Below are 27,457 nucleotides of genomic sequence, written 5' to 3'. Positions count from 1 at the left end.
TTAACGACATTTTCGATTATGTTTAAGCGTATGACAGTGAAGGTTAGCTAGTGAAATTAGTTTGTGGCTATTTATAGGGTATTTAATTTTGAGTGCTATTTTTATGATATTATTTTAGTTTTAAGTGCTATTGCTGTCCTTTTCCCTAATATTTATCCATTAGTAACTGATTAATACAAAACCCAATATTAATATAAAAACCTATAACTCTTCAATTGCTTCACTTAAAATTTTACTTTCCAAGTTTTCAGAGAGTTCTCATTATTTCCTCATCTTACTTTCATCTTACTTTTCTCATTCTCCTCATTCGTCAAGTTTTGATTTAGGTTTGTTTCTCTTCTTTCTCTTTTTCCTTGTGGAATTATGTTATAGTTAATTATTTTATGGAGTTAAATTTTTAATAAGTTGTCTCCAATTCTTCATTCTTCTTTATGCTCACATTTTATGTGAAGGAAACTTTCAGACAAGCTATTGTGAGTAGTGACTTATAAATTGAACCACTGAGTATCCTCATAATATTACTTTGAGAGATAGTAGTTTAAACGTCATAGTAATTTGCCAACTTAATTTTAATTGGAACTACTCTATGACCATTGTTTTTTTTTTTCTTTTTAGTGAAAACATTTAATTTTTTCTTCAATCACATTATAATTGTAAAAAAACCGAGAAAAAAACCGAAAAAACTGATTAAAACCGAAATATAAAAACCGATTGTATATTGGTTTGATTTGGTTTATAGATTTAGAAAACCGACATTGTTGGTTTGGTTATATTTTAATGAAAAACCGAACCAACCCGACCTATGTACACCCCTAGACATCACACAACACCACGAACAGAAAATTTCAGACACAAAAGAACGCTCCCCTACTGTTACTGACGCACTCCCACCCTCTAACCTTTTACCCTAATCCACGTCCTCTACATCTTCCAATCATGAGTCATGTCCTCTGTAAGCTATAACTGGTCCATATCATGCCTAATCACCTCCCTCCAATATTTCTTCGGCCTACCTCTACCTCGCCTAAAATCATCCATAGCTAAGGTTTCACACCTCCGCACTGGAGCATCAGAGCCCCTCCTCATCACGTGCCTGAATCAACATAACCCCACTTCTCGCATCTTGTCTTCTACCAAAGCAACTCCTGCCTTCTTCCGAATAATCTTATTCCTTACCTTATCTTTCCTTGTATGGTCACTCATCCATCGCAACATCCTCATCTCTGCCACCTTCAACTTTTGGATGTGGGAGTTTTTAACTGGCTAGCACTTCGCTCCATACAATATAGCCAGTCGGACTGCCACTCTGTAGAACTTACCTTTAAGCTTCGAGGGTACTTTCTTATCACATAAAACTCCCGAAGTGAGCCTCCATTTCAACCACCCCGCCCCAATACGATGCGTGACATCCTCGTCAATCTCACCATTGCCCTGAATCATAAACCCCAGATAATTGAAACTCTCCCTCTTCTGAATGGCCTGAGAGTCCAGCTTCACAACCACGCCAGCCTCCTTCGACACATCACCAAACTTACACTCCAAGTACTCCGTCTTGGTCCTGCTCAACCGAAATCCTTTAGACTCGAGCGTCTGTCTCCAAATCTCCAACTTATCATTAACTCCTCCCCGAGTCTCGTCAATCAGTACCACATCATCCACAAATAACATACACCAAGGCACCTCCCCTTGAATATGTCGCGTTAAAACATCCATCACCAAGGCAAATAAAACGGGCTAAGAGTAGATCCCTGGTGCAACCCTATCAAAATTGGAAAGTGCTCCGAATCTCCACCCACCATCCTCACACGAGTCTTTGCACCATCATACATGTCCTGAATCGACCTAGCGTACGCCTCTAGCCTCCAAGCACCTCCACAGAATCTCTCTGGGAACTTTGTCATATGCCTTCTCAAGATCAATGAGCCACAATGATACTATCCCCAATTTTTCTCCAAGGAATGAATCCTGATTGGGCTTCATTTATGCGTCTAGGCATTACTGTTAGTAATCTGCCAGCTGACACTTTAGCAATTAACTTGTATAGTATAGTTACCAGATTCATTTAGTGACAGCCTTAGGATAAGGAAGTCCTTTATTTTCATTGTTGAAATACGCAGCCACTCTCTCTCTTACTTTCTTTCATTTAGGTAGGCGTGGTAAAAGATCTCGCTCGAAAGAGACTCTTACACCTACTCAATTGAAATGACTCTTACCCTTACTTATCTCTTTACTCAGAGAAGTCCCTCTTGGAGGTTCCATAAGATTCACTTTGTTGAGAGGTGTAGACTCTTAAGCTGGGAACGGCAGTAAGGCCCCTATTGAGATGAGATTTTTGCACTTCTTGCTTTCCCTGAGATGGGGGACCGGGCGCATCAGAGTAGGTTGCTGCTTGGCTGTCAATGAATGCTGCTTCTTCTGCCAAAGTACAGAGCAGCAAGCTATAGGACTATATTTTCTCACTGTCACAAGGGCTGCGGTTTTAGGTACAAAGGTGATAACTGTACAATTAATGGGATTGTACATCATACCTGTCTCAAAGAATTGTTTCACAGCTCGTAGAGCTTCCACTTGATTATGGTCCACGATTTCTTGAAAGAAACTGCATTATATCCATTTCCCTCAGGAGCCTTGTCATCATAGATTGCTTTCAAGCTGGCCATAATTTCCTCAGCCATAATCTCAGTACATAATTGGATCCTTTGTTGTTGGGACAGGGAGGGTCCTTTCTTCATTACTTCCTTATCAATTGCAGGCAGGGATTGAGCAGCTGTCCCATAAGACTCTTATAGAACCTTACAATTTCCTCCTGTATCTCGAAGGGATCAATGATCTTAGTACCAGACAGACTAGTCAGTTCTGTGATTTGTTCCTCTGTGTTCCGACCTTCACCATAGCTTAAAAATATTTAGTATTTCATCCCCTAATTTGATCCATTGGGCTCTTGACTTCTGCGTCATAATACTCTCCTCCATTAATGACCACTTCTCTAGTGATTGTTAGGCTGTATTCTCCTGTTTCTGCAGATAAGCAGACTGATTGTGTTTCATTTGTTCTTGAACTGCCAGCAACTCTATTCTTGCTTGTGTGATTTTCTGAGTTGTGGCCCTGAATTCTTCATTGGTGAGCACTTTCAGTTTTGGCTTGAGAGCTTCAAGTTTTAAAGAGATATTCTGCATTGGGTTGGTTGCCAAGTCACACTTCCATACTGTCTGTACAATCTCCAAAAAAGCTCCATGATCTGTCCATATGTTGAGAAATCTGAAAGGAATCAATGTGTAGGTTCAACAACATTGTAGCATGGCCAGACAATAAGGGATGTCATATTCTAGTACATGTCCTATCAATCTTGCTCCACGTCCTGTCATCTCCTATTTGTGTGTTTGTCCACGTGTAATACTCTCCTTTCCAAGCCAATTTAGTTAATTTTAAATCATGAAGGCAATCACTGAATTCCTTGGTTTCATTAGAATGAATAGGGCGGCTATCTTGTGGATATAATAGAGCATTGAAATCTCCACTTATAATCCCCTTGTGCTTTGTTCCGCAATTCCTGCCATATCCGCCAATAAGATCTCTGTTTCATCATATTTTATTTGTGATTGCAGTTTATTTTCTATGACGTTAAGATTTGTTGCAAACAGTAAGTATTAAAGGTCTAATTTTTGGGTTACGGATTTTCATGATTTTGTAGTTGTGCAGCTCAGCTAACTGGGTATACTGGGATTAATTATACTTCTGCCTCATTTGCCTCAGCAATGCTCAACCTCATCCCAGGTTTTACTTTCATACTTGCCGTCATTTTCAGGTTTTTACTCTCCTCACTTTTGCTCTCATTGAATTTAGAGTAGAATGAAAACTAATACTCCCTTCATATGGCGGTATATGAATGGAAATGGAGTTAAAGAAGTAAAGACCGACTTTTATCACATATAATATGTGATGATGAATTGAATTGTCCCACATCAAAAAATTCAATTTGAATTAAGCTAGAAGAGTCAATCTTAAGTTAAGACGTATATGTATTTACTGCGTAATACCTTGAACGTTGGCGTCTTTGAGATTGGTGAACGAATGGAATCTTGTGCTTCCTATAAGGTTTGGGCAATCTTCCTCCTTCTGAACCTAATTTGACATGTGACATATCAAAATTACCATTAGAACTTGAAGTCTTCAACTAACATAGTTTTCCAATATAAAAAATATGGTTCTATTTGGACCAAACTGAAAAGGAAGGAATGTCGTGCAAAACTTAAACAGAGGAAATATTAAGGAATCCAGTTTGTTCAATTTCAAGCATATGGTAAAAACAGATTTGTATTTTCTTACCTCTGAACTGGAGTTGTTCGTAATTTGCTTTTTCTACTTGGTGTACTTACGTTTCCAATTTACAAATATTGCAGTTAGTAGTGTGACTGATTTCCTCAGGGTTTGTTTGTTTTCAATACTCAGTCTTCTTGTTTTCTAATCCAGTTGAATTCTTCACTTCAACCCAATTAAAGAGCATGCTGTGAACTGAAGAAGTGTAATGGGATGATTCTTAGGAAATTCATGAAACATGGAAGGATAAGAAAGAACAAAAGGATGAAAAGAAAACAAATATATTGTACAAAACATGAGTTTAGCTCTCTTTGATTGTTTATTTGTTAAACTGGAAATTTATATACATTGAACTGGAAAAAATGAAACTATACAAAAGTGCCTCAAATTCTCTGTTGAGGATGTTGTGTTTTCAAGTTCTGTTGTGTCTGCTTTTGATTATGAAGATTAAAAGGGTATGCAATAAAGTAAAAAAGGAAATGCATTCACATGCTAACACATGCAAGCACCAAAGTTAATGGGTCATTTCATTTTAATAAAGAGATAAACCTGCTAAAGAAACATTTAGGGTGGTCTGCTTTCTCTTGTAGGTATCATTGACGTAATTGGATGCTATCGATCTCTTTGATCACAAGAGACTGGAACAAATAACACTTTTTTTTTTCTTTCTTTTAGGATGGAGAAATTGGATTGTAGAAGTACAAGCACCCTGATCAAATCCGTTGGAACCATCGTCTCAATTGCCGGAGCGTTCACAGCCACTCTCTACAAGGGACCACAAATTTTGTTGACTTCCTTATCTTTGACGCCTCAAAATCATCTTCATTTCCAGGAAACTGACTGGGTGATTGGAGGACTATATCTTGTAGTGGATTGTATAGCTGGTTCATTATATTTAATTGTACAGGTGTGAGGATGACTCTTTGAAAGTGCCTCTTTTATTAGTAGAGAATCAGCACTAGAGCTGATATATTATTTATTTTTTCAGGCTTCCGTCCTAGAGAAATATCCAGTTGAGCTGATTGTGGTCTTCTTTTACTGCTTCTTTGCGTCCATTCTATCAGCAATTGTCTCTCTATTTATGGACAGGAACTTAAATGCTTGGATGCTACAACCTAGTACGAGATTGTTGGCTGTTTTATACTCAGTAAGTAAATTTGTGCATTTACATTCTGTTTGTTCATATCTTAAGTTTGTGACCATGCTAAGATATACGTGGACGACGTATTTGTAAGGCTCTGTTTGAGTACTTCTATAAGTAGATGATTCCTGTTCAATTGAGACTGGTATGGAATTACTTAACCTGATTCTAGATCTCCGCCTGATACCTAGTTGTACATTTTCCTCCACCCAATCCTCTGATCTTAACTTGGCTCTGTTTGATCCTATTAGACCTAAAATTTATCAATTGTTATATTTCTGTTCTTACTTAATCTCAGTTTTGAGTGTTATGCGAAGATGGGATCAAGTTAGATACTACACTAGAACAAGGAGTTAATTCTAAAACATGAATATCTGAAGGCTAGAAACAAATAAAGATCTCTATCTTTATTTTAGTGGTTGATATGAGGCTGATATGTCCTGATTTTAGTGGTTGTTCCTTGAGTGTTCAGGTCAGGAAGTATGTGTTGGACATTCAGTTAACATGTTTGTAACGTCCCGAGTCTGGTACCGCGGACACTACACGGTGCTCATAATCCCGAAGGACCACAAACTAACCCTTGACTGATATTTGTAACAGAGCACTGAATAATACACTGTAAAAAAATGCGGAAAACTGGCGGAAAACTTGCCATAAGGTTCAAATATCTGAAATACAACTGAAAACTGAATACTGAATACTGATACATCTGTCTGAAAAGCCTCTAAACTGTCTGCACTGTGGAGTTGATGGGACAGGTCCCCAGCTAACTCCATCTACTAAAATACTGAATCTAGTGCAATAATAAAATAAAGATTATCCTCGAATGATGAGGACTCACTGCTACGTCTACTGCTGACTGAATCTGAACTGCTAAGGGTGCTCTGGATCTCGTGCTTCTGAACCTATGGTATAAAACACCATAGCGCAATAGAAAAGTATGTGTCAGCACGCGAGAATGTACTGGTATGCTAGATGAGGTAAAGCTGAATGCAAGGGTTTGCTTGCATGAACAATTACTAAATATCATGAAACTACTGAATGAGGATACATGCATGAATGCATAAACTATAACTGAAGTCATGGAAATACTAAATACTGAATTCTACTAACTGGACTTCTGATAACTGAGTCTACTGATTCTGATATCTGATTGACTGAAGTTGAGATCAGTCCTATCTAGCGGGTGATCTCTGAATATACTGATAATGAAGATGACTAACTAAATCTGAGATCAGTCCTATCTAGCGGGTGATCTCTAAATCTAATGGTACTTGATACTAATTGATCTCTGAATTTGTTGGTATTGATACTGATACTGCTTGACTAAATCTGAGATCAGTCCTATCTAGCGGGTGATCTCTAAATCTATTGATAATACTAATAAGTGACTGTATCTAACAGTCCTGAATCTGTGCTACTGAGTTGTGTTCTGAAGCTGAGACTGTGGGAGGTAGTCCTCTAACCGACATGCCCATTGCTAGCTAGTTTGGGGTCCAACCTGTAACCCCAGCTGGAAGAGTGTCAATACCGTGCCACGGGTAAAGACAACTGCTATGGAGACAGTCCTAATCTAGCGGGTGACCCCTGAGATGAGACAGTCCTAATCTAGCGGGTGACCCCTGAGATCAGTCCTGTAGTAGCGGGTGATCTCCGAGTATGTCAGTCCTATCTAACGGGTGACATCTCATGCCTACGCTGGCTATGTAGTTCTGGAACTTAGGGATTGCTTCTAGGGACCTTAGTCCTATCTAGCGGGTGAGCCCCCATCCCTAGGTTCGCTCGATGCTGAATCCTACTCCCAACTGGAAGACACTGAACTGATTACTAATTCATACTAGGCTTGACTGAACTGTTACTGATCGTACTTGTTTGACTAAGCTAAACTGAATTCACTGAGTTCCGTTGACTGGCGGAATATTACTGAGTTCTGAATCGATTACTGAACGGAAGCTGGAATGCTACTGATACTGAGATTTCCTAAGTTCTGGAACTATCTGAGTTCTACTGAGTTCTGTAACTGACTGAGAGTACTACTAATCATGGCATGATTGAGATTATCGTGAAACTGACACTGGCTCTAGACAAGCAGCTAATTTGTCGGGTATAAATACCCCCAGGACTCGTTAACATAAATAATACAAGACAGGACAACTCGTACATAACATGACAATAGACTATCATTCACAGCACAATCAATGAGGCATCTCTTCAAGCACTTGGAAGTCTTAAACATGTAAATGTATAGGGAGTGCATGCTATTATCTCATAATTTATTCAATAAGGAATACACATGAATAAGAATCATGTAACATATCATAATTCATTCACTAAGGCTTTTCAACAAACACTTGGCATGCATGAACTTATACATAATTGGGGATTCTTGTCAACATGCTATAATGACTCTATTTCCGTCACATAAGCATTTTATCAAACATATGGGGAGCATACTTTATTCAATACACCTAATTAACATGGTTACATCAATCAACATGCATCTTGAAGGGGTTTATCATGAACATCACATAAATATCACATACTAGGATCAAAGCTTGGAACTTTGTAAACAAAACATGAATTAAAACTCAATAACAACATGAACTTCAATTTCAATTCACATGAATCATGAAAACTCATAAATATATAATCTTTGAATTTAGAAAAGGATTCTTGAACTTCTTGGGTGGAAGGAACCTAAGAATCAACATCTAACATACGTGGAAATCTAGATTCTTGTAGTTCTTGAAGACTCTTGGAGGGACTCTTGAGATTGCTTTTGAAACTTGGGGGCTACGGCTTTCTACTTCTGAGAGAGAATGCTTTTGTTCTTGAGGAATAGTGAAAATAAATGAGCAATTTTGGCTATTAAGGGTTTAAATCCCGTGTATAGACTGATTGGGGCTTTAGGGAAATTACTAAATGGTCCCTAAAATTTAAATAACGAAACCTGAACAAAAATTCTGATTTTTTCACGCTGGCGCGAAGCGGCGAAATCGCGCCTAGTCACTGGAAACTGGATGACTGGGAAATGGAGCCTTGGCGCGTCACGCCATAATCGCAGAGGCTCACTAGATTTTGATGATTGCCATTTTGTCTCGCTCCGCGACGCGCTAAAGTACCAGGTGGTACACTGTCTTACTAAAATGGCTCTAACTCTTCGTTCGAGTGTCGGATTTGGGCGAATTTGGTATTGATGGAAAGCTTATTCAATTTTCCACATGATAAAAAGTCAAAATCTTGAAAATGCCCTAAGGAATAAAAAGATATTAATCTATGAAGCAAGATCTTTGATGTTCTACGGACGAATCAAAGCTAGGTAGAAGTACGGAGTATTACAATGTTTTGATAGGAAAGTGAGAAGGAGAAGAAGATATTGGCAAAGTGATCATTAAGTGAATAAATACTTCTAACTTTTGAAGAGTTTCTTTCTTCATGGGAATTGCTTGAACTGCAAAAACGTCTTGATGTAATGTGCCTTCTGAACAAGGATAACTTTCAATTGACGAACTACATTGGACAATCACATTGACTGCTATAGTTGTGTTTAGAATATATGTTTTTTTCTTTATAGCTGCTCCTTTATAGGACATTCTTTCCTTCTTTGTTTGTTAGCTTTGCATCTTTCTATATTTGAAAATTCTTTAACTTCAAACTTTCCATTTAATCCGTTTTTTTGAGGGAAAAAACTTTCCATTTAATCCTTAATGATATGTTCTTAGGCCATAGCCATAGAAATATCATGATATATTTAAGACCACTTGGTTTGAGGGCACTGTTGGTATGTACCAGAAGTTCTTTTTTTTTCTCCCTTAAACCTCGTGCCAGTTAAGCACCGTAATATAAAATGAAAGGGGGAAATATATGAATATCACAAGCACATATTGAAACAGTTCACTTACTTTGTATACCAGCTTGCTAATGATATTTTCAATTATCATTAAGTGCTTTGCTCTCCAATACTCCCTTTATTTCACTTTATGTGACACAATTTCCGTTTTAGTCTATGTAAAAAATAATGGTACCTTTTTCTTTTTGAAAACTATTTGATCTTAGCATCTGCAGTTTAATTTTCATGGCATGACTTGTTGGGACCCATTTGATATAGAGGTTCATTCTTTTAGAAGGATAAGAAAATGAAAGATTCATGTAACTTTAGCCACCACTCATGCGAAAGAATAATATTGGGACCAGTTCGAACATCTTCACATAGAATTGGATGGAGGGAGTAACAATTACTTCCAAAGACTACTAAACCTTTTCCTATATAGTTTAAGACTCCGAAAGCTGCTTAATAGAGAACCAAGACAATCAAAACAGTCGTCATAATCACTTACTCCCTCCGTCTCATTTTACTCGTCCCAATTTGACATTGCACATTGATTAAGAAAAACAATTAATAACATGGCTACTTTACCATAGTATCCCTATTAAATGATGTTTACTTTTTAATTTGAAAAAAAAACAATTAATACTAAGGGTAAAAAAGGAAAAAAAAATTGTCTTGTCTTGATTAGTGAAAAATGACTTAGAAAATTTGGGACGAGTAAAATGGGACGGAGGGAGTACTAAACAAAGATTTGCTTACATAATGTTATGGTTCCTAATATGGATCTAGTTATGGGGCGCTGTAAGATGAAATTGGATGTTTTCTTCCTATGACCTATGGTGCTGGTTCATTAATAGAGAACCTGCAATCTCTTGAGTTAAAGTACTCAATGACTGGGACAGTTTTCTGCTTACATTTCACGGAATAAACTAAAGTTTAAATACAATACTGATAAGATAACTACCCCTAGAAACTAGGTGTCATTAACTAAACAATGTTGTACTTCTTGATAGAAACAATTACAGATGAACACATTAGAAAGAAGAAAAAGTAGAAGAAGGAGGTAAAGCGGAGAGAGAGATCATTAGGAAGAAAGAGTAGTTAAATTGTATTTCATAATGATTCAATGTACATGAGCCTCTACATTTATAGACTTGTGAATGACTAACTAACTAACTAGCCGTTAGTAGTTAGTGTAACTAACTGTCAAAACAATTATAACAGAAAAAGGGAGCTAGTCTATTTTATTTCTTCATTGTTCTGCTGCACTCTGCTCTTCATTTATTCAACACTCCCTCTCAAGCTAGGAAGGTGTGAAGATGTCACAGATTCCTAGCTTGGCATTGAGATGAACTTGTTGTGCTCTTGTCAGCCCCTTAGTTAGCATGTCTGCAGGCTGATTTTGGGTTGCAATGTAATGAGTTCTAATCATCCCTTAAACTATTTTTTCTTTGATAAAGAAGTAGTCAATATCAATATGCTTTGTCCTTTCATGGAATATTGGAGTGCTGCTATCTGCAGAGCAAATTTGCTGTCACTGAACACATCCACAGGTAGGACTACTTCATTTCCAACTTCCTTCATTAACCCTTGGATCCAAACCAACTCTGCAGTTACTAGTGCAAGACTTCTAAACTCTGCTTCAGCTGAACTCTTGGAAACAGTAGTTTGCTTTTTTGATTTTCAGGATACTATTGATTCTCCAACCTTCACAAAGTAGCCAGTTATAGACCTTATAGTCTGAGGACATGATGCCCAATCTGCATCACAGTAGGCACTTACTCTGTCATTTGCATTACTAAACAATAGCACACTTTACCTGGTTGGCTTTTAACATACTTCACAACTCTAAGTGCAGCTTCCATGTGAGACTTCTCAGGATCTTGAAGGAACTGACTCAATGTTTGAACACAAAAGTCTATGTCTGGCCTTGTCATAGTTAGGTACAACAGTTTACCAATCAATTTTTGATAAGCAACTTGATCAGTAGACTACCCTTGCTTAACATGTTCATCAAACTGTTTAGATGTCAGTTTGATGTTGTAGTCCGTAGGAGTAGTTGCAGGTTTGGCTGCTGTTAGGCCTAGTTCAGATAGTAGTTCCAATGCATACTTCCTTTGATTCATTAATATTCCTTTGTTAGATCTTGCAAATTCTATTCCAAGAAAGAACCTCAGCTCACCTAGATCTTTCATTTTGAAGTTCTGATGTAGGATTGCCTTGGTTTCTTCTATCAGTTTTAGACTGTCTCCAGTGATTAGCATGTAATTTAAATCAAGGGCAATTTGGCCTTTCTTTATTTCTTTTAGCCCTTAGTATAAATAGTTAGCTATTAGAGTTGAACTACTAGTTTTGGAATATTGAATATTTGTGCCTCCTTTGAGAGCTTGAAAACCCTTTGTTGATTTTCAACAATTGTCCTAGGATTTGCAAGTAAGGTTACTACCTTTTTGGGGATTCTAATAAACTAGGTGCTTTTAGTTCCCAATTAAGGGGTGTTTTGGTTAGTTTCACCATTACATCTTTTGATTGTTTGAATCTAATTGTGTCTATCTTTCTTTATTTTGTATCTTTAATTCCTATCTTGCTTCTATTTTCTTGTTTCACATCAAATTGGTATCAGAGCTTGGATTAGATTTGTTTTCACAAACCTAAGTCTTGGGGTATTGATATTTTCGAAAAAAAAAAAATCCCAAAAAAAAAAAGAAGAATCAAATTTGATTGAATGTTTTATGGATATTATTCCTTGAATTACATGTTGTTGTTTCCTAGTTAAATTTTATTTTAAAAAAAAAAATACATGACCAAAAAAAATTGAATGTCATGTTGAAGAAGAAACTTGAAAATGGGTTTTGTTGATTTGGTGTTTGGTTGAAGAAATTGTTGGTTAGAAGTTGTTTGTAAAGTTGTGGGGAAGTTATATCTCAAATTTGAGCTCATTTGCTTGGGTATTGAAGAAGATGAATTTGAGAATTACAAAATAGTTCAATCTTTCGAGCTTGTTTCTTCTTTCCTCGTTAATTCTAGCTAGTTTGCTTTGAGTATTAATTCATACTTAATGTTAAACTAGTTTGTGTCCGTTTAATTTATTCGTGTTTTTTTTTCCTTTCATTTCATTGTATGCTTATTTGTTTCCTTGTCCGTTAGTTAATTGTCCGTTCTTGATTACATAAACTACACTATATCCCCAAGAAGTAGTACTACTTGTGAATTATTTGATGGTGTTGACTCTTAACCTTGGGTTATTCAAGAGTGGTAACAAGCAAGAGTGAGGTGAGTTCATTTGAGAGTGGCCTTAAAAGCCTTGGCCTTAGAGTGATACATGAGTGTGAGTGACAAAAAAAGGGAAACATGATTTGAGTGAGTGGTGAGGAACTCTTTCTACTAACTTTTTATTTATGTTGTAGGTACAATGACTCAATTAGAAGGAGAATCCTCTAGCAAAATGGAAATTTTGCTTCAAAAGCTATTGGAGGAAATGAAGAGAAAATTGGAAAATGTGGATCGAAGGGTGAGAAATGAAGAAATAGCAAAGCAACCACTTGAGGTTTTCAATCCCATTGGTCAACATGATGAGGGATCAAGTAAGACTCCTCTTGATATAACTCCATCCCACATGGTAGTGCAAGATACTCTCTCTCCTAATGCTACTTTACCAAAAATTTGCAATCAAGCAATACTTCCAAAAGGGGGGAATCAACAAAGAAATCTTCCACCACAAGCCAATAGAACTTAAGTGAGAGCCCAACATAACCTTGAAGAGCATGATTCTTTTGATGGTGATAATTATGATTATGGAGCCAATGATCAAGTTCAACAAGAGAGGTTAGGTAGGAAAGGAAGAAGAGGGGGAAATAGAGGGTGGTATCCGATTGATGGTAGAGAATATAATAGAAGGAATGATGATGAAGATCGAGGATTCAACAACATCAAGGTTACCCTTCCATTCTTCAAAGGAAGTAGCGACTCGAATGAATATCATGATTGGATTGTGAAACTTGAAAGACAATATAATCTCAACAATGTGAGTGATGTTAAAAAGGTGAATTATGCTATAAGTCACCTTGAGGGTTTTGCTTCTACATGGTGGGAGAAATTGAAAGAGATGCTTTGGTGAATAAAGACTTTGTTACAAGTTGGAATGACATGAAAAGGTGTATGAGAGAAGGTTTGTGGGTCAAGATTATGAGCAAAATACACTCAAGAAGTATTACAATCTTCAACAAGGAAGTAAGTGTGTGGAAGAGTATTATGAGGAGCTAGAGCATACTAGGCTTTGAGCTAATGTCAATGATGAAGAGGTGAAGCTTATGGCAAGATTTATCTCGGGCTTAAATAAAGAGGTAAGGCAACCATTGGAATTGCATCGTCTTTCTACTTTATATGAAGCTTATCAAATGACACTCAAGGTAGGTGGAGGGTCATCAAAAGGAAAACAAGTCAAAGGTGCAATCTTCTTCTTCATGGGCTAAAATTAAGGAAGCTTGGAAATTATCTCCCACTTGGGACAAATCCAAAGGTGCAAAGCAAGAATTGAAGTCCAACTTGGACAAAGGCGAACTACAAGGATGGAGGTAGCAAAGCTAAACTTGAAACTCCATCTAAAATAAAGTGTTTTAAATGTCAAGGATATGGTCATAAAGCAAATGAGTGTCCAAATAGAAGAACTATCATTGCATTGGATGATAGTGGTTATCAAACCGAAGATGAACCTAAAGATGATCATGTGGAGGATGATAGTAGTGATGAGTTTATGGGAGAAGGTGATGGAGAAGAAATTAGTGATGATCGAAAACTTGTTCTTGTTGTGAGGATAAGTATGAGTGCTCTAGCAAGGGAGAACTTGTTTCATAATTGGTGTAGAGTTCAAGAGCAATTATGTTTCTTTATCATTGATAGTGGAAGTTGTGTTAATTTTGCTTGTGTATCTATGGTCGAACAATTGAAACTTCCGACAAGAAGGCATCCAAAACCTTATAGATTGCAACGGCTCAGCGAATGTGGTGAACTCAAGGTGATCAAGAGAGTTGATAAAATTCAAAGTTGGAAGTTATCATGATGAAGTGCTTTGTGATGTACCAATGCAAGCTTGTCATTTATTATTGGGCAGGCCATGGGAATATGATGTGGGGGCTAAACATGATGGGAGGTCAAATAAATATGCATTTGTTAAGGATGGTAAAAAGCACATTCTTAACCCACTTTCTCCTTTTCAAGTGAGTGAGGAATATAGAAAAATGGGAGAGTTGAAAAAAAAACTTGAGAGAAAAGAAAGAGAGGAGTAAGGAAGTGAAAAATGATAACTCAAGAGAGGAAAAAAGAGAGGTTGAGAGCTCAAGTGTGAATGAGTTATCACAAAAAAAAGAGGTGAGCAAGAAAAACAAAAAAAATCAAAAAAGAGAAAATGTGCATGAGTTTGCAAAATCAAGAGAGCATGAAAGAGTTAAACATTGAGGATGCTACTCAAGTCATATTTATTAAACCGAAAGGTTATTTTTTGCTTGCTAACAATGAATTAACCTCTTTATCTTTGCCAAGTGTTGTCTCTTCTTTGTTGCAAGATTGTAAAGATCTATTTTCGGAAAAAATACCAAGTGGGTTGTCTCTTTTGAGAGGAATAGAGTATGAAATTGACTTTTTGCCGGGTTCTCAAATACCCAACAAAGCGGCTTATAGAAGCAATCCTCAAGAGATCAAAGAATCGCAAAGACTAGTGGAGGAACTTGTGAATAAAGGTTTAGTGAGAGAAAGTTTAAGTCCATGTGCGGTGCCCGTAATTCTAGTACCCAAGAAGGATGAGACGTGGAGGATGTGTGTAGATTGCCGTGTCATTAATAAAATTACGGTAAAATATCAACATCCCATTCCTAAACTTGATGATATGTTGATGAATTGTGTGGTTCGACCTTATTCTCTAAAATTGATTTGAGAAGCGGATACCATCAAATTCGAATGAAATCCAGAGATGAATGGAAAACCGCTTTCAAAACTAAATTTGGATTATATGAGTAGATGGTGATGTGCCTTTTGGGCTAACCAATGCTCCAAACACTTTTATGCCATTAATGAACCATGTGCTTAAGTCATTTATTAATAATTTTGTTGTGGTCTATTTTGATGATATTTTGGTTTATAGCAAGTGTTTGGATGATCATGTGCAACATTTGAGAATGATATTTGATGTGTTAAGAAATGAAAAGTTGTATGTGAATTTTAAAAAATGTTCTTTTTGTGTGGACCGTGTTGTTTTTCTTGGCTTTGCTGTAAGTTCAAGAGGAGTTGAGGTGGATAATGAAAAGGTAGAGGCTATTAGAAGTTGGCCAACTCCTAAGTCCATTAGTGATGTTAGAAGCTTCCATGGGTTGACAAGTTTTTATAGGAGATTTGTGAACGGTTTTATTTCTTTAGCCGCTCCTCTAACCGAGGTCATTAAGAAGGATAAGTCTTTCATTTGGGGTAGAAAACAAGAGGAAACCTTTAGAATCTTGAAAGAGAAACTTAGTTTCACTCCATTGCTTTAACTTCCCAACTTTGAGAAGATGTTTGAAATTGAGTGTGATGCTAGTGGAGTAGGCATTGGTGCGGTCTTGATGCAAGAAGGGAAACCCATAGCTTACTTTAATGAGAAATTAAGAGGAGATCCATTGCAATATTCTACCTATGACAAGGAACTATATGCCTTAGTAAAAGCTTTAGCAAATTGGCAACATTATTTGTGGCATAAGGAGTTTGTGATTAGAACCGATCATGAGGCTTTAAAGCATATTAGAGTCCAAAATAAGCTTAATAAGAGACATGCCAAGTGGATAGAGTTCATTGAGTCTTTTCTATATGTGATTAATTATTAGGTAAAGAGAATATTGTGGCGGATGCTTTATCTAGAGGATATGCATTGATGAATACCTCGACTTCTAGGTTGATGAGTTTTGAGAGTTTGAAGGAGTTATATTCTAATGATGATGATTTTGGAAAAGTCTTTGGAGAGTGTTAAGTGAGCTTAAATAGGTGTGTGCAGGTTGTTAAGGAGGGAAATAAAGTTAGAACTCCTATATTTGAGTTGAAGGAGGGCTACTTGTTTAGAAATGGAAAACTTTGTGTGCCCATGTCTTCATGGAGAGAGTTATTAGTGAAAGAAGCACACAATGGAGGTTTGATGGGTCATTTTGGAGTGTCAAAAACCTTAGCTATTCTTAGTGAACATTTCTTTTGGCCTAAAATGATAAGAGGTGGAAATAATTTGTGCTAGGTGTTTGGATTGTAAGCATGCTAAATCTTGTACCCAACCCCATGGTTTGTATACCCCTTTGCCTATTTCTATCGGTCCTTGGCTAGATATATCCATGGATTTTGTTGTTGGTCTTCCTAGGACTAGAAATGGTAAGGATAGCACCTTTGTTGTTGTGGATAGATTTTCAAAAATGGCTCACTTTATTGCTTGTCATAAAAGTGATGATGCATTTCATGTTGCTACTTTATTTGTTCATAATGTGATGAAATTGCATGGTGTTCCCTAAACAATTGTTAGTGATAGAGATTCAAAATTTCTTAGTCATTTTTGGAGGTGTTTGTGGGAAAATTTGGGAACCAAATTGCTATTTTATATTTCTTGTGATCCTCAAACGGATGGTCAAACCGAGGTGGTTAATAGAATTTTAGGTAACATGCTTAGAGCTATGGTTAAAGGAAAGTTAACTTCTTGGGAGGATCAATTGTCATTGATTAAGTTTGCATATAATAGAACTATTCATAGATCTATTGGTATAACCCCTTTTGAGTGCGTTTATGGTTTTAATCCCTTGACTCCATTGGATTTAACTCCTTTGCCCAAAGATGTTATTGTGAGTGTAGATGCAAAAGCTAAGGCAAAAGCTAAGGCAAAAGCTATGAAGAGCATCCATGAGAAAGTAAGAATGCGAATTGAGAAGGCCAACAAAGATGCAACCAAAAGAGCCAACAAAGGACGAAAAAAAGTTACCTTTGTACCCTGTGATTGGGTATGGGTTCACTTTAGAAAAGAGAGGTTTCCAAGAAAAAGGAAGAACAAGTTTATGCCAAGAGGAGATGGACCTTTTGAAGTGCTTGAGAAGATTGAAGATAATGCTTACAAAGTGGACTTACCAAGTGAGTATTTGGTCCATAATGTTTTTAATGTTGGTGATTTATCTCTTTTTGATGTAGGATTGGCGAATTCGAGGATGAATTCTTTTGAAGAAGGGTAGAGTGATGTACATCAAAGTGACGCTAATTCAAGAAGGCCTTTCACAAGAAGTCAAGCTAAGAACCTTCAAGCATTTCAAGCTTTATGGATGAAGATGGAATCTTTGGAAGGTTCCAATATGGATGACTTGAAGATATTTAATATTCTAAGTGTCTACCTTTAAATTAGCTTGTAATTTAAATGAAAGGCAATTTGGTCTTTCTTTATTTTTTTTAGCCCTTAGTATAAATAGTTCACTATTAGGGTTGAACTACTAGTTTTGGAATATTGAATATTTGTGCCTCCTTTGAGAGCTTGAAAACCCTTTGTTGATTTTTGTGAGAAATATAAGAGAAAAATATTATTGAATTGTTGTAACTACAATATTACATTGAGGCCCTATTTATAGACAATACATTCCAATCCTTTTCCTAATAGGACACTACATTACAATCTTTTTTCAAGTAGGATTTTATATGCTATTCCTATTCCTACTTATATTCTAACACTCCCCCTCAAGCTGGTGTATAGAAGACATATGTACTAAGCTTGTTATGGATGTAACTAATATGAGAATCGGTGAGGGACTTGGTGAAGTTATCCGCAAGAAAACTGATAAGGACTGCTTTGGACGTCTGGGAGACCTCAATTAAAACGGAACAAACTGAAAAAATGATTCAAAAAGTAGTAAATATTGCCGTAAAGTTGATGTGTCGCTGGAAAATTGCCGAAAATTGGTATAAAATATACGGGTCATCTCGAAATCAAGAGACGAGTGGATCTTGAACATGAAAGTCACCGGAAACTTCGCCGAAACTTGATCACACGCCGGATTATTAGATTTGATGGCTGAAAAGTGACTACAATCTGAGAAAAAAAAAGTATATGGTTAGGGTCGGAATGATGACACGACCCTACTGAAAAAGAGAAACATGTGTAGGGTTGGAATGATGGCACGATCCTACTGGAAAAGAGAAATTATATGGGAAGGGTCGGAATGATGGCATGACCCCACTAAAAAAGATCTGAGGAGTCACCGAAAGACGTACGGAACTATGTAAATTAAATCTGAGGAGTCACTAGAAAGATGCATGGTGCTATGCAACTCAGATATGAGACAGTAGTTTGGAAAGATGCACGGTGCTACGCATATCAGATATGAGAAAATAGTCATAGAAAAGAAGTACGGTGCTGCGTAAAATAGATATGAAAAAGTAGTCACTGGACACATGCATGGTGCTACGCAAAGATATGAGAAAATAGTCACTAGAAAGATACAGAGCGAGTCAGTGACCCAACTTTTGCTAACATAATCATTGGCCAGACGAGCGGCATACATGGATTATAGTCGCCCGCCGGCAGCGGAAACTCTTTGATTCTTTACTAAGATCGTGGAAGCTCTGATACCATGTGAGAAATATTAGAGAAAAATATTATTGAATTGTTGTAACTACATTATTACATTGAGGCCCTATTTATAAACAATACATTCCAATTCTTTTCCTAATAGAACGCTACATTACAATCCTTTTCCAAGTAGGATTTTATATGCTATTCCTATTCCTACTCATATTCTAACAATTTTCAACAATTGTCCTAGGATTTGCAAGTAAGGTTACTACCTTCTTGAGGATTTTAATAGATTAGGTGTTTTTAGTTCCCAATTAAGGGGTGTTTTGGTTAGTTTCACCATTACATCTTTTGATTGTTTGAATCTAATTGTGTCTTTCTTTATTTTGTATCTTTAATTCCTATCTTGCTTCTATTTTCTTGTTTCACATCAATGAGGTACTTTCTTTGTACTTTTGGAGACAAAGTCATTCATCCATGCTGGTGGCTTTCTGTCTCTACTTGACTTCCTTTGGTCCTGAGGTGCAGAACTTGCTAGTGTAAGAATCACTTGCACTTGCTGCTCTTGTTGACCACTTAAGTTAGTGACCCTTTTACCTCTAGTAAACCTTCTTTGATATACTTGACTTACAGGTTGTGGACCTTTAGTAGCTCTTCTTTGATATACCTTAGTTATGGACTGTGCAGAGATAGGAGTAGCCTGCAGTTGCTGTTCCTGCTAACTTACTTAACCAGGAACCCTTTGAGGTGCCATGGTTACGGTAATCTGTAGACATATCTCATCACCACTTAGTAGTTGATATTGGTCTTCTAAAGGAAAGATGTGATGAGGTGACTGAGTTTGTAGTTATAGTAGCTTGAATGGAAATACATCTTCTCTGAATGAGACATCTCTACTGACAGAGAAGATGTTAGTTGACATATCGTACACCAAGTATCCTTTTTGAGTGTTGGAATATCCCATCATGACACTTGTTCTTGCTCAAGTATTGAGTTTGTCATGCTCATTTAACACCTTGACATAGCATAGACACCCCATTACCTTTAGATGATCACAGTTTGGCCTTTTACCATACAGTTTCTCATAAGGGGTTAAGTATTGAATAACTGAGCTAGGCAGTCTATTGATGATATACACTGCAGTGAGAACACAATAGCCCCAGAACCTTATTGGAATTCCAGCTGAAACCTGATAGCTCTTATGACCTCTAAGATGTGTCTATATTTTCTCTTAGCAACACCATTTTGCTGAGGAGAATATGGACAGGTTGTTTGATGAATTATACCATTATCTTGAAACAGCTTTTGACACAATGAGTTGACAAACTCTGTACCATTATCAGTCCTGATCACCTTGACTTTTTTTCCAAACTGTGTCTTGACATGCATAAGGAACTTTTGTACTTGACAAAAGACATCTAACTTAAGCTTTAACAGAAACACCCAAGTAAACCTTGAAAAGTCATCAACAACTGTTAGAAAATATTTGTTTCCATTCATGTTTGGTACTTTGTATGGTCCCCACAAATCCATGTGCACAAGATCAAAACAACAAGTAGTTTGAATATTAGTTTACAAAAATGGTAACCTAGTCTGTTTAGCACTAGGACAAATGCTACATTGCTTTATTCTATCTTCTATCACTTGTACTCATTGATCTACAATCCTCTTTAGTACACCAGTTGAAGCATGTCCTAACCTTTGGTGCCACAAATCCACTTCAGCTTGTGTCTTTTCCACAGTTACTTCAGTAGTTGCTTTAGTTTCAACTGCAACTTCAGTAGTTGCTTTAGTTTCAACTGCAACTTCATTACTTGGTTGTTCTTCTAGTAAGTATACGCCTTCATCAAGCTTCCCAATCCCCTTCACCTTTCCAGTATAAAGATCCTGGAAAACACAGAAATCAGGGAAGAAGTTCATTGAACAATTCCATTCCTTAGTCACTTGTGACACTGATAGAAGACTACATGAAAACTGTGGGATATGATAGACATTTGTAATGGTGTTTCCTTCTGGTAAACAGCTAGTTCCCACATGAGTGACCATTGTAGTATCACCATTTGGTAGATACACTCTCTTTGGATTTTGTAACTCTGTAACAATCTTGTTAAGTAACAATTCTGAATTACCAACCATATCATTGGTAGCACCAGTATCTATAATCCATTTTTGTGAACCAAAAGAAGCTAACCAAGCAGAAATACTTGCACTTGTTACATTTGCAGACTCAGTACGTGTGTTGACAGGGTTATTCTTGTTTATCAGTTGCATGATTTGTTCATACTGCTCCTTGGTAAAGGCTGCATTTCCAATCTGACTTAGTTGAGCCATCTGATTACTTGCCGTTACTGATTGCCCTGCATCTTTAGTGTAGCAACCATTTTGATCTGTTGAATAGTCATGAGAACTTAAGGACACATTGTAGGCTGTGTTTGATCCTTCATGCCTGAACTTCTTCTTAGCCTTATAGTCTTTAGGATAGCCAACCAATTTCTAGCAGTTCTCTTTGCTATGTCCTTTAAGTTTACAAAAATCACACTGCAAATTGATATTTCTTTTGTACTTGGGACCTTGACTTCCACCTGCTCCATTTCTTGCATACATGACTAGCTCAAGATTCTTCCCAGTGGCTGCAGGATTCATACCCAGAATCCCTGCCTGACTTGCAATAGATTTGTGACTTTTATCACTTATTACCATTGCATAAGTTTGGTTAACATTTGGGAGAGGGGTCATAAGCAAGATTTGACTCTTTGCTTGTGTGCAGAACTCATTCAGACCCATAAGAAACTATGAGAAATTGAAATAGTTTCAGTTTTTGCAGATGTAACACATACTCCTTTGATTTATCATATTCACACCCAGGTGCAGGTACTCGAGCCTCAAACTCTTCCCACAATTCCTTGAGTTTTGAGAAATACACAGATACTGAGGCAGTACCTTGAGACAATGTAACAATCTCTTTGTGCAGGTTGAATATTCTTGCCCCATCCACCTTGTTAAACCTTTCAAACAGTTCATTCCAGATGCATACATGATTCCTCCCAGTAACTCTTTGGACACAAGAGTTCATGATCCATGATCCATGATAGTACAATGGCATTCACTCTCTCCCAGTGACTGCTTAAGTCAGTAGAAAACTTGTCCTTAGAGCACGTTCCATCAACCATGCCCAACTTATTTATCCCTAGTAAAGCTATGCGCATGGACCTAAACCAGATTGAGAAATTTTTGACTCCTGCTAACTGAAAAGAGATGATTTGGATGCCACTCACATCAAAAGGACTTAGGAAGAGAGGATGGTTGTAATCCAATGTACTTGGAGTAACTCTGGAAGCCTCAGCAGTTATAACTGCATTCTGATTCACCATTGTTGCAGACTTTCAATTTTTGATTGAAGATTTCTTGATTTTGCTGTGAAGAACACAATACACTAGAATCGATCTTGCTCAACTAGTTTTTCTAGTGAGTAAAGCTTTGATACCATGTCATTAACTAAGCAATGCTGTACTTCTTGATAGAAACAATTACAGATGATGAACAGATGAACACATTAGGAAGAAAAAGAAGTAGAAGGAGGAGGTAAAGAGGAGAGAGAGATCATTAGGAAGAGAGAGTAGTTAAGTTGTATTTCATAATGATTCAATGTACATGAGCCTCTAAATTTATAGACTTGTGAATGACTAACTAACTAACTAGCCGTTAGTAGTTAGTGCAACTAACTGTCTAAACAGTTATAACAGAAAAAGGGAACTAGTCTATTTTATTTCTTCATTGTTCTGCTGCACTCTGCTCTTCATTTATTCAACACTAGGACGTGACTTCCTAACATTCCTGGAATGAGAAACTGCAAACTACTACCAAGAAATAGCTACTACTGGACTAAGGAGCTGCAAATAATGACTACAAAGAAATTAACTACTACAGTAAATTGTTGGGAGACGGTCGCGCTCGCCTTGAATCGGTCCGCGCCCTCACGGGCAGGCCGGGCTCATGCGACGCCGGCGTCGATGAGGAATGTTGAAGGGGAGCCTTGGAGTAACTGGTAAAAGTTGCTGTCATGTGACCAGGAGGTCACGGGTTCAAGTCTTGGAAACAGCCTCTAGCAGAAATGCAAGATAAGGTACACCTTTGTGGTGGGGCCTTCCCCGGACACCGCGTATAGCGGTAGCTTTAGTGCACCGGGCTGCCCTTTTTTTTTTTAGTAAATTGTTGGGAGACAAAAAGGAGTGAATAACTGATAACACATAACTTCAAAAGTTATTCATGTGTTGAGACATAAAACCTGCTAAAAAGTAATTATGTTAGCTTTCAATTTGATTTCTCTTTCGTTTGTTCAAAACATTATTCAAATTAGCTTGCTAAGAGTTGGCCGTTTACATTGATTTAGCTTTCTTCTTCTTCTACTTTGGTTCCCCCGAGACCATATTTCTTTGTTTTACTAAGAAGAGGTTTGGCTTATCAGTAATTATCAGAAAGCTATACTCTTTTGAGTTTTGTCCAGAGAGAATATTGAACATGTGTTTTTATATTTCCTCAGCATTGAGTGGTACCTCAATTGCATTCTTCAGCATATCTCAAACATCTGGCATTTATTTTGCTTTCCTTAGGGAATATTTGGGTCAGCATTTCAAGTCAGTGTGATGTTTTGGTGCATCCGTAGAAAGGGACCTCTCTTTGTTGCTATGTTCCATCCTCTTGGAATCGTAATTGCTGCTGCATTGGGTATCATCTTCTTAGGAGATACTTTCTACCTTGGAAGGTATGGTTATATTTCATTTACAGTCTTACAAATCTGTCAAGTTGTTGGCAATCCAATTTGAAAAAAAAAATATATCGTGTGCTCTTTTCTCTCTCTCTCAATCCATAGGTGTTGTAAAGTACTGTTTGCACGTGCCTAATACTCACCTTTGTTGGGTACAGCTTGGTGGGGTCAATTATAATTGTTGTTGGCTTTTATGCTGTCATGTGGGGGAAAACAAAAGAGGAAGAGGTGAATGAAGACAAGCTCACAAGAAATATCAATTCAGAGGCCCCGCTCTTGCCAAAAAAGGATGCGGTGACAAAAATATAAGCATAAATTATCGGTACATCTTCCTTTTAACTGCTTACTTTTTAAAGCCAATAGGGATTACAATTTCTGCATGTCTTGTGTGTTGTAACTATATATCTCGAGTTACTGGAGCAAGTATCTTACGAGTTACAACAGTGTACTTCACTGTGTAAGATGATAAAATGTATGCCTAAATCTCCAAAGTCTTGGTAGTTTATAACGAGCCCAAGGCCGTTATATATTTAGTCCATGCAACTTTATGAACCTTTAGGAGATGGCGAAAATGATTTAGTGTGAGCTGGTCAGGGTGCGGTTTCGGCAGTTGTTGACTCTTGCTCCTTTTACAAATGTTTTCCGTGTATAAAGATGTAGACAGAACTTGACATCCTAAGTAAACTCAGATACTTGGATAAAGCATAATTCACAAGAACAAACAAGGGAATATTTGGTAAATGTATTCTCTTTTTAACTCTTGCTCACCAAGATTCCAGTCAAAAAACTAATATATTTACGTTAACTCATTAGGATTGGTAAGGAAAGGTCTAGCTCCCTTTACTTGTACTTATTCACATTGAGGTTTTTATTTTATCATTAATAAAAGGCATAAATTTACCCAAAAATAATGCATAACCAATAGATAGACACACGTGTGGACATCCTTGAATCACATGTTATTCTGGGGAGCATGTGAGTGCTTCTCACAAGAAATGTTGCTGTCTTCCTTTTCTGTTTTCAGCACATTCATAAGAAGCTGTACAATTTTGTTTAGAGTTTGTATCCTAAAAGCAAATGTTTTCTAGTAACTTGGCCTTTCTGTTACATTTCTGCCGTTGGCATGTCAATGATTAATATGGTAACATTCACTTTCATAGGTGCTCTTTCTATTTCAGAATCAGAGGCAGATCCAGGATTTAAAGTTAGTGGGTTTCTCATGTTACATAAAAATAAAACCAAATAGTAACTTGGGGGATTTGAACCCACTACCAAAGAGGTCAATTAAAATTTTACAAGTCCCTCTACTCCACTAAACCAACAATACACTTTGTTTATGGGTTCCCAACTTATAATTCTTATATATTTACTAGATTTCTCTATATAAATACTAAATCCGCATGAAAGTTACTGGGTTCCTGGGAACCCACCCGGGCCCCTAGATCCTCCCCTGTTCAGAATGGTAATGTCAAATATGATTTGGTCGAAGTTGTGACTTTCCTTTTATAAGGGGCGCTCCTTTTTTCATATGTATCTAAAGATAGCGATGATAACATAACATTTATTGAAAATATGAGATTGTTACATGGATGAAATGGTGAGGATGCTTAAATGTCGGTAGGTGTTTTGGGGATGTCAGAGAAATGAATGAGGGGATTAGAAGTAGGTCAGTAGCTGGCCATTTTGACGACACATATTGGTATATTAGGTATTGAGCGGGCTCGTGTGGGAGATGAAAATTTATTATCTAAATCTGGAGACAGTTCTACTCCGGTTACAAATTCCATTTTTTTACGTCAGATATTCATTTCCTGGTATATCCACTGCTGATCTGTTTTGGTATTGGCAGCTTGTAGCATATAAGCTGCAGCTAAACCAGTCCATGGGGAGTTTGTTTAGTTTAGAGCTGACATCCACCATAATTGAATCTCATCATTTTAAGCTGTGTTGAATTTTTCTGCGTAAACCCTTCCCAGATACAAATTTAATTGACTTCAAATCTATTACGTAAGCTAGGGGGCTTGTATTAGACATCATACAGTGTAACAGGTCATAAGTGTTTAATGTCAAAAGATGAGTTCAACAGAAAAGGCCATTTTGCCCCACAGTGCAGAACTAGGCTTGGTATAGATAACCTGTGATGTCCAATGTGCCTACCATCTCAAGGAATTACTTAATGATTTTATTGAGAACTTTGTAATTTGCTATAAATTCACTTATTGGCTTGCAATAATCTTGCATGTATGCATATTTTAGGATTTAAATTTGAACCTTGATTTTTTTTCGATTGCAGTTGGTCTTTTCAAACCTTTGTTTTTCAATCCATGTGTATGTCCTTATTTTCTTTTATTTCAAGAATCTGTTCTACTAGTGGAGGGGGCATCAAGTAAAATGAACTAGCATGCTTTACCGAATGGATCGCAATTTATTGAAGAGTTGAGTGATATATTTTGGAACAGAATTATATCAGTTTTTAGAGGACAGGCTATTAGTAATCAAAAAGAACATGCGACTCATGAATCTTTTATCTTGAAGAAACTTATGGTTAAGCTGATTATAAGAATAATGATTCACATCACTTGGGAGGAACAAGAATAATAGAAGCTTTCTTTCTGATGTATAAATGAATGATAGATACCTTATATTCTTTTATCTATGAAGACTAAGAAGACATTTATTGTTTTCTGTGTTTGGAGAAGTTGGCATTGTTTGTGATAGTGTGGTATACCTACATTTGAGTATTTTTGATTATAAATTGAATCCATATATTGACGAGACATGTAGTTGATCTTTCAAAATGCAGTTGTCCTTGACTTTATGTATAATAATCTGAATGAAAGTGAAGAATTGACAAGAGGTTTCTTTCATAGAATTGATAGAGCTTGTCTTTTGATATTACTCAAAGCAGCATCGATTGTTAGAAAGTCAAACATGCCTGAATATATAACAGTTCATTCTTTGCCTCTAAAAAGAAAATTAGATAACTCACTATGAAGTGTTCAATGCCTCTGTGTAAGAGGCACTTTATATGGTCGTATAAGAGGCACTTTAAATGGTCGTATCCCCCTTTTCATGTCAATGGAAGTATGATCATGACTTGTTGACATGTCATTGTCTTTCTAATATCATCTTCTGAAATGTCAACAAAAGTCTTCTGTTCTTGATAGCTACGCATGCCTATGCTTATCTGGTTGATGGCCAGATGACTATAATGTCTGGCCTGACGTTGGTTGTTTTTTCAAAGTCATACACGATTGCATACGTACAATATCTCATTCTTTACGTATAAATAGAAAATTAGATAACTCATTGTGAAATGCTCGACGCCTCTGTGCTGGAGGAGTCACTTTAGATGGTTATATCCTCTCTTTTCATGTCAACTAAAGTATGATCATGACTTGTTCTCACATCATTTTCTTTCCAATAACATCACGTAAAGTGCCATTAAAATTCTTCATTCTTGATCTATTTGCATAACTGTGCTGGTGAGAGGTAGCAGGTACTTGGAATATTTGAGGCATGTACAAGCTGATAGAGACACCGCATTATAAAAAAGAAATCTATTTGCATGACTTTGCTTATTTGATTGATGCCGATGGAGCTGACTATATGCTCTTGCCTGCCTGCAGAATGGAAGAAGTCAATGCAGGTTGACAATGCATATTCTGAAAGTTGCAGACATGGAAGCCACAACCAATTACTGAAGTTTGGATAAAATTGTTGAAACATTCATACATATGCTTACTTTTGCTGTAAATGCAGAGCAAATAAACCTCTGAAATGTATTATAAGTCTCATGAATTATGACTTGGTTTGTCACATTCCTCATCAGTGTATATAATTTTATTATTTTGGTCA

At 36.9% G+C, this 27,457-nt stretch overlaps 1 protein-coding gene across 2 annotated transcripts; it reads left to right on the top strand.

Annotated features, from left to right (window-relative positions):
- The first annotated feature begins 3,630 nt into the window (after positions 1-3,630).
- LOC107847889 (WAT1-related protein At5g40230) lies at positions 3,631-27,457 on the top strand. Of its 2 annotated transcripts, none has more exons than XM_047399644.1 (6): positions 3,631-3,774; positions 4,993-5,224; positions 5,306-5,464; positions 23,445-23,596; positions 23,758-23,921; positions 27,229-27,457. In XM_047399644.1, the coding sequence occupies exons 2-5, from the start codon at positions 4,994-4,996 to the stop codon at positions 23,906-23,908; spliced, it is 693 nt and encodes a 230-aa protein (XP_047255600.1). In that variant the 5' UTR covers positions 3,631-3,774; position 4,993; the 3' UTR covers positions 23,909-23,921; positions 27,229-27,457. The 2 variants fall into 2 exon arrangements, with proteins under 2 accessions (XP_047255600.1, XP_047255599.1); XM_047399643.1 differs by having other exon boundaries at positions 3,651-3,805.

Source organism: Capsicum annuum, chromosome 11 (genome assembly GCF_002878395.1).
Source record: "Capsicum annuum cultivar UCD-10X-F1 chromosome 11, UCD10Xv1.1, whole genome shotgun sequence".
NCBI lineage: Eukaryota > Viridiplantae > Streptophyta > Magnoliopsida > Solanales > Solanaceae > Capsicum > Capsicum annuum.
The sequence above is the reverse complement of the archived record's forward strand: the minus strand, read 5'-3'. Positions and strand labels throughout refer to the sequence as shown.

What these genes read in the sequence shown, in the direction of transcription:
- LOC107847889 (XM_047399643.1), top strand. Translation starts at nt 3,756, where the DNA reads ATGCTCAACCTCATCCCAGGTTTTACTTTCATACTTGCCGTCATTTTC. An exon ending in ATACTTGCCGTCATTTTCAG is followed by an intron (nt 3,806 to 4,992) that starts GTTTTTACTCTC and finishes TCTTTCTTTTAG; the next exon opens with GATGGAGAAATTGGATTGTA. An exon ending in CATTATATTTAATTGTACAG is followed by an intron (nt 5,225 to 5,305) that starts GTGTGAGGATGA and finishes TTATTTTTTCAG; the next exon opens with GCTTCCGTCCTAGAGAAATA.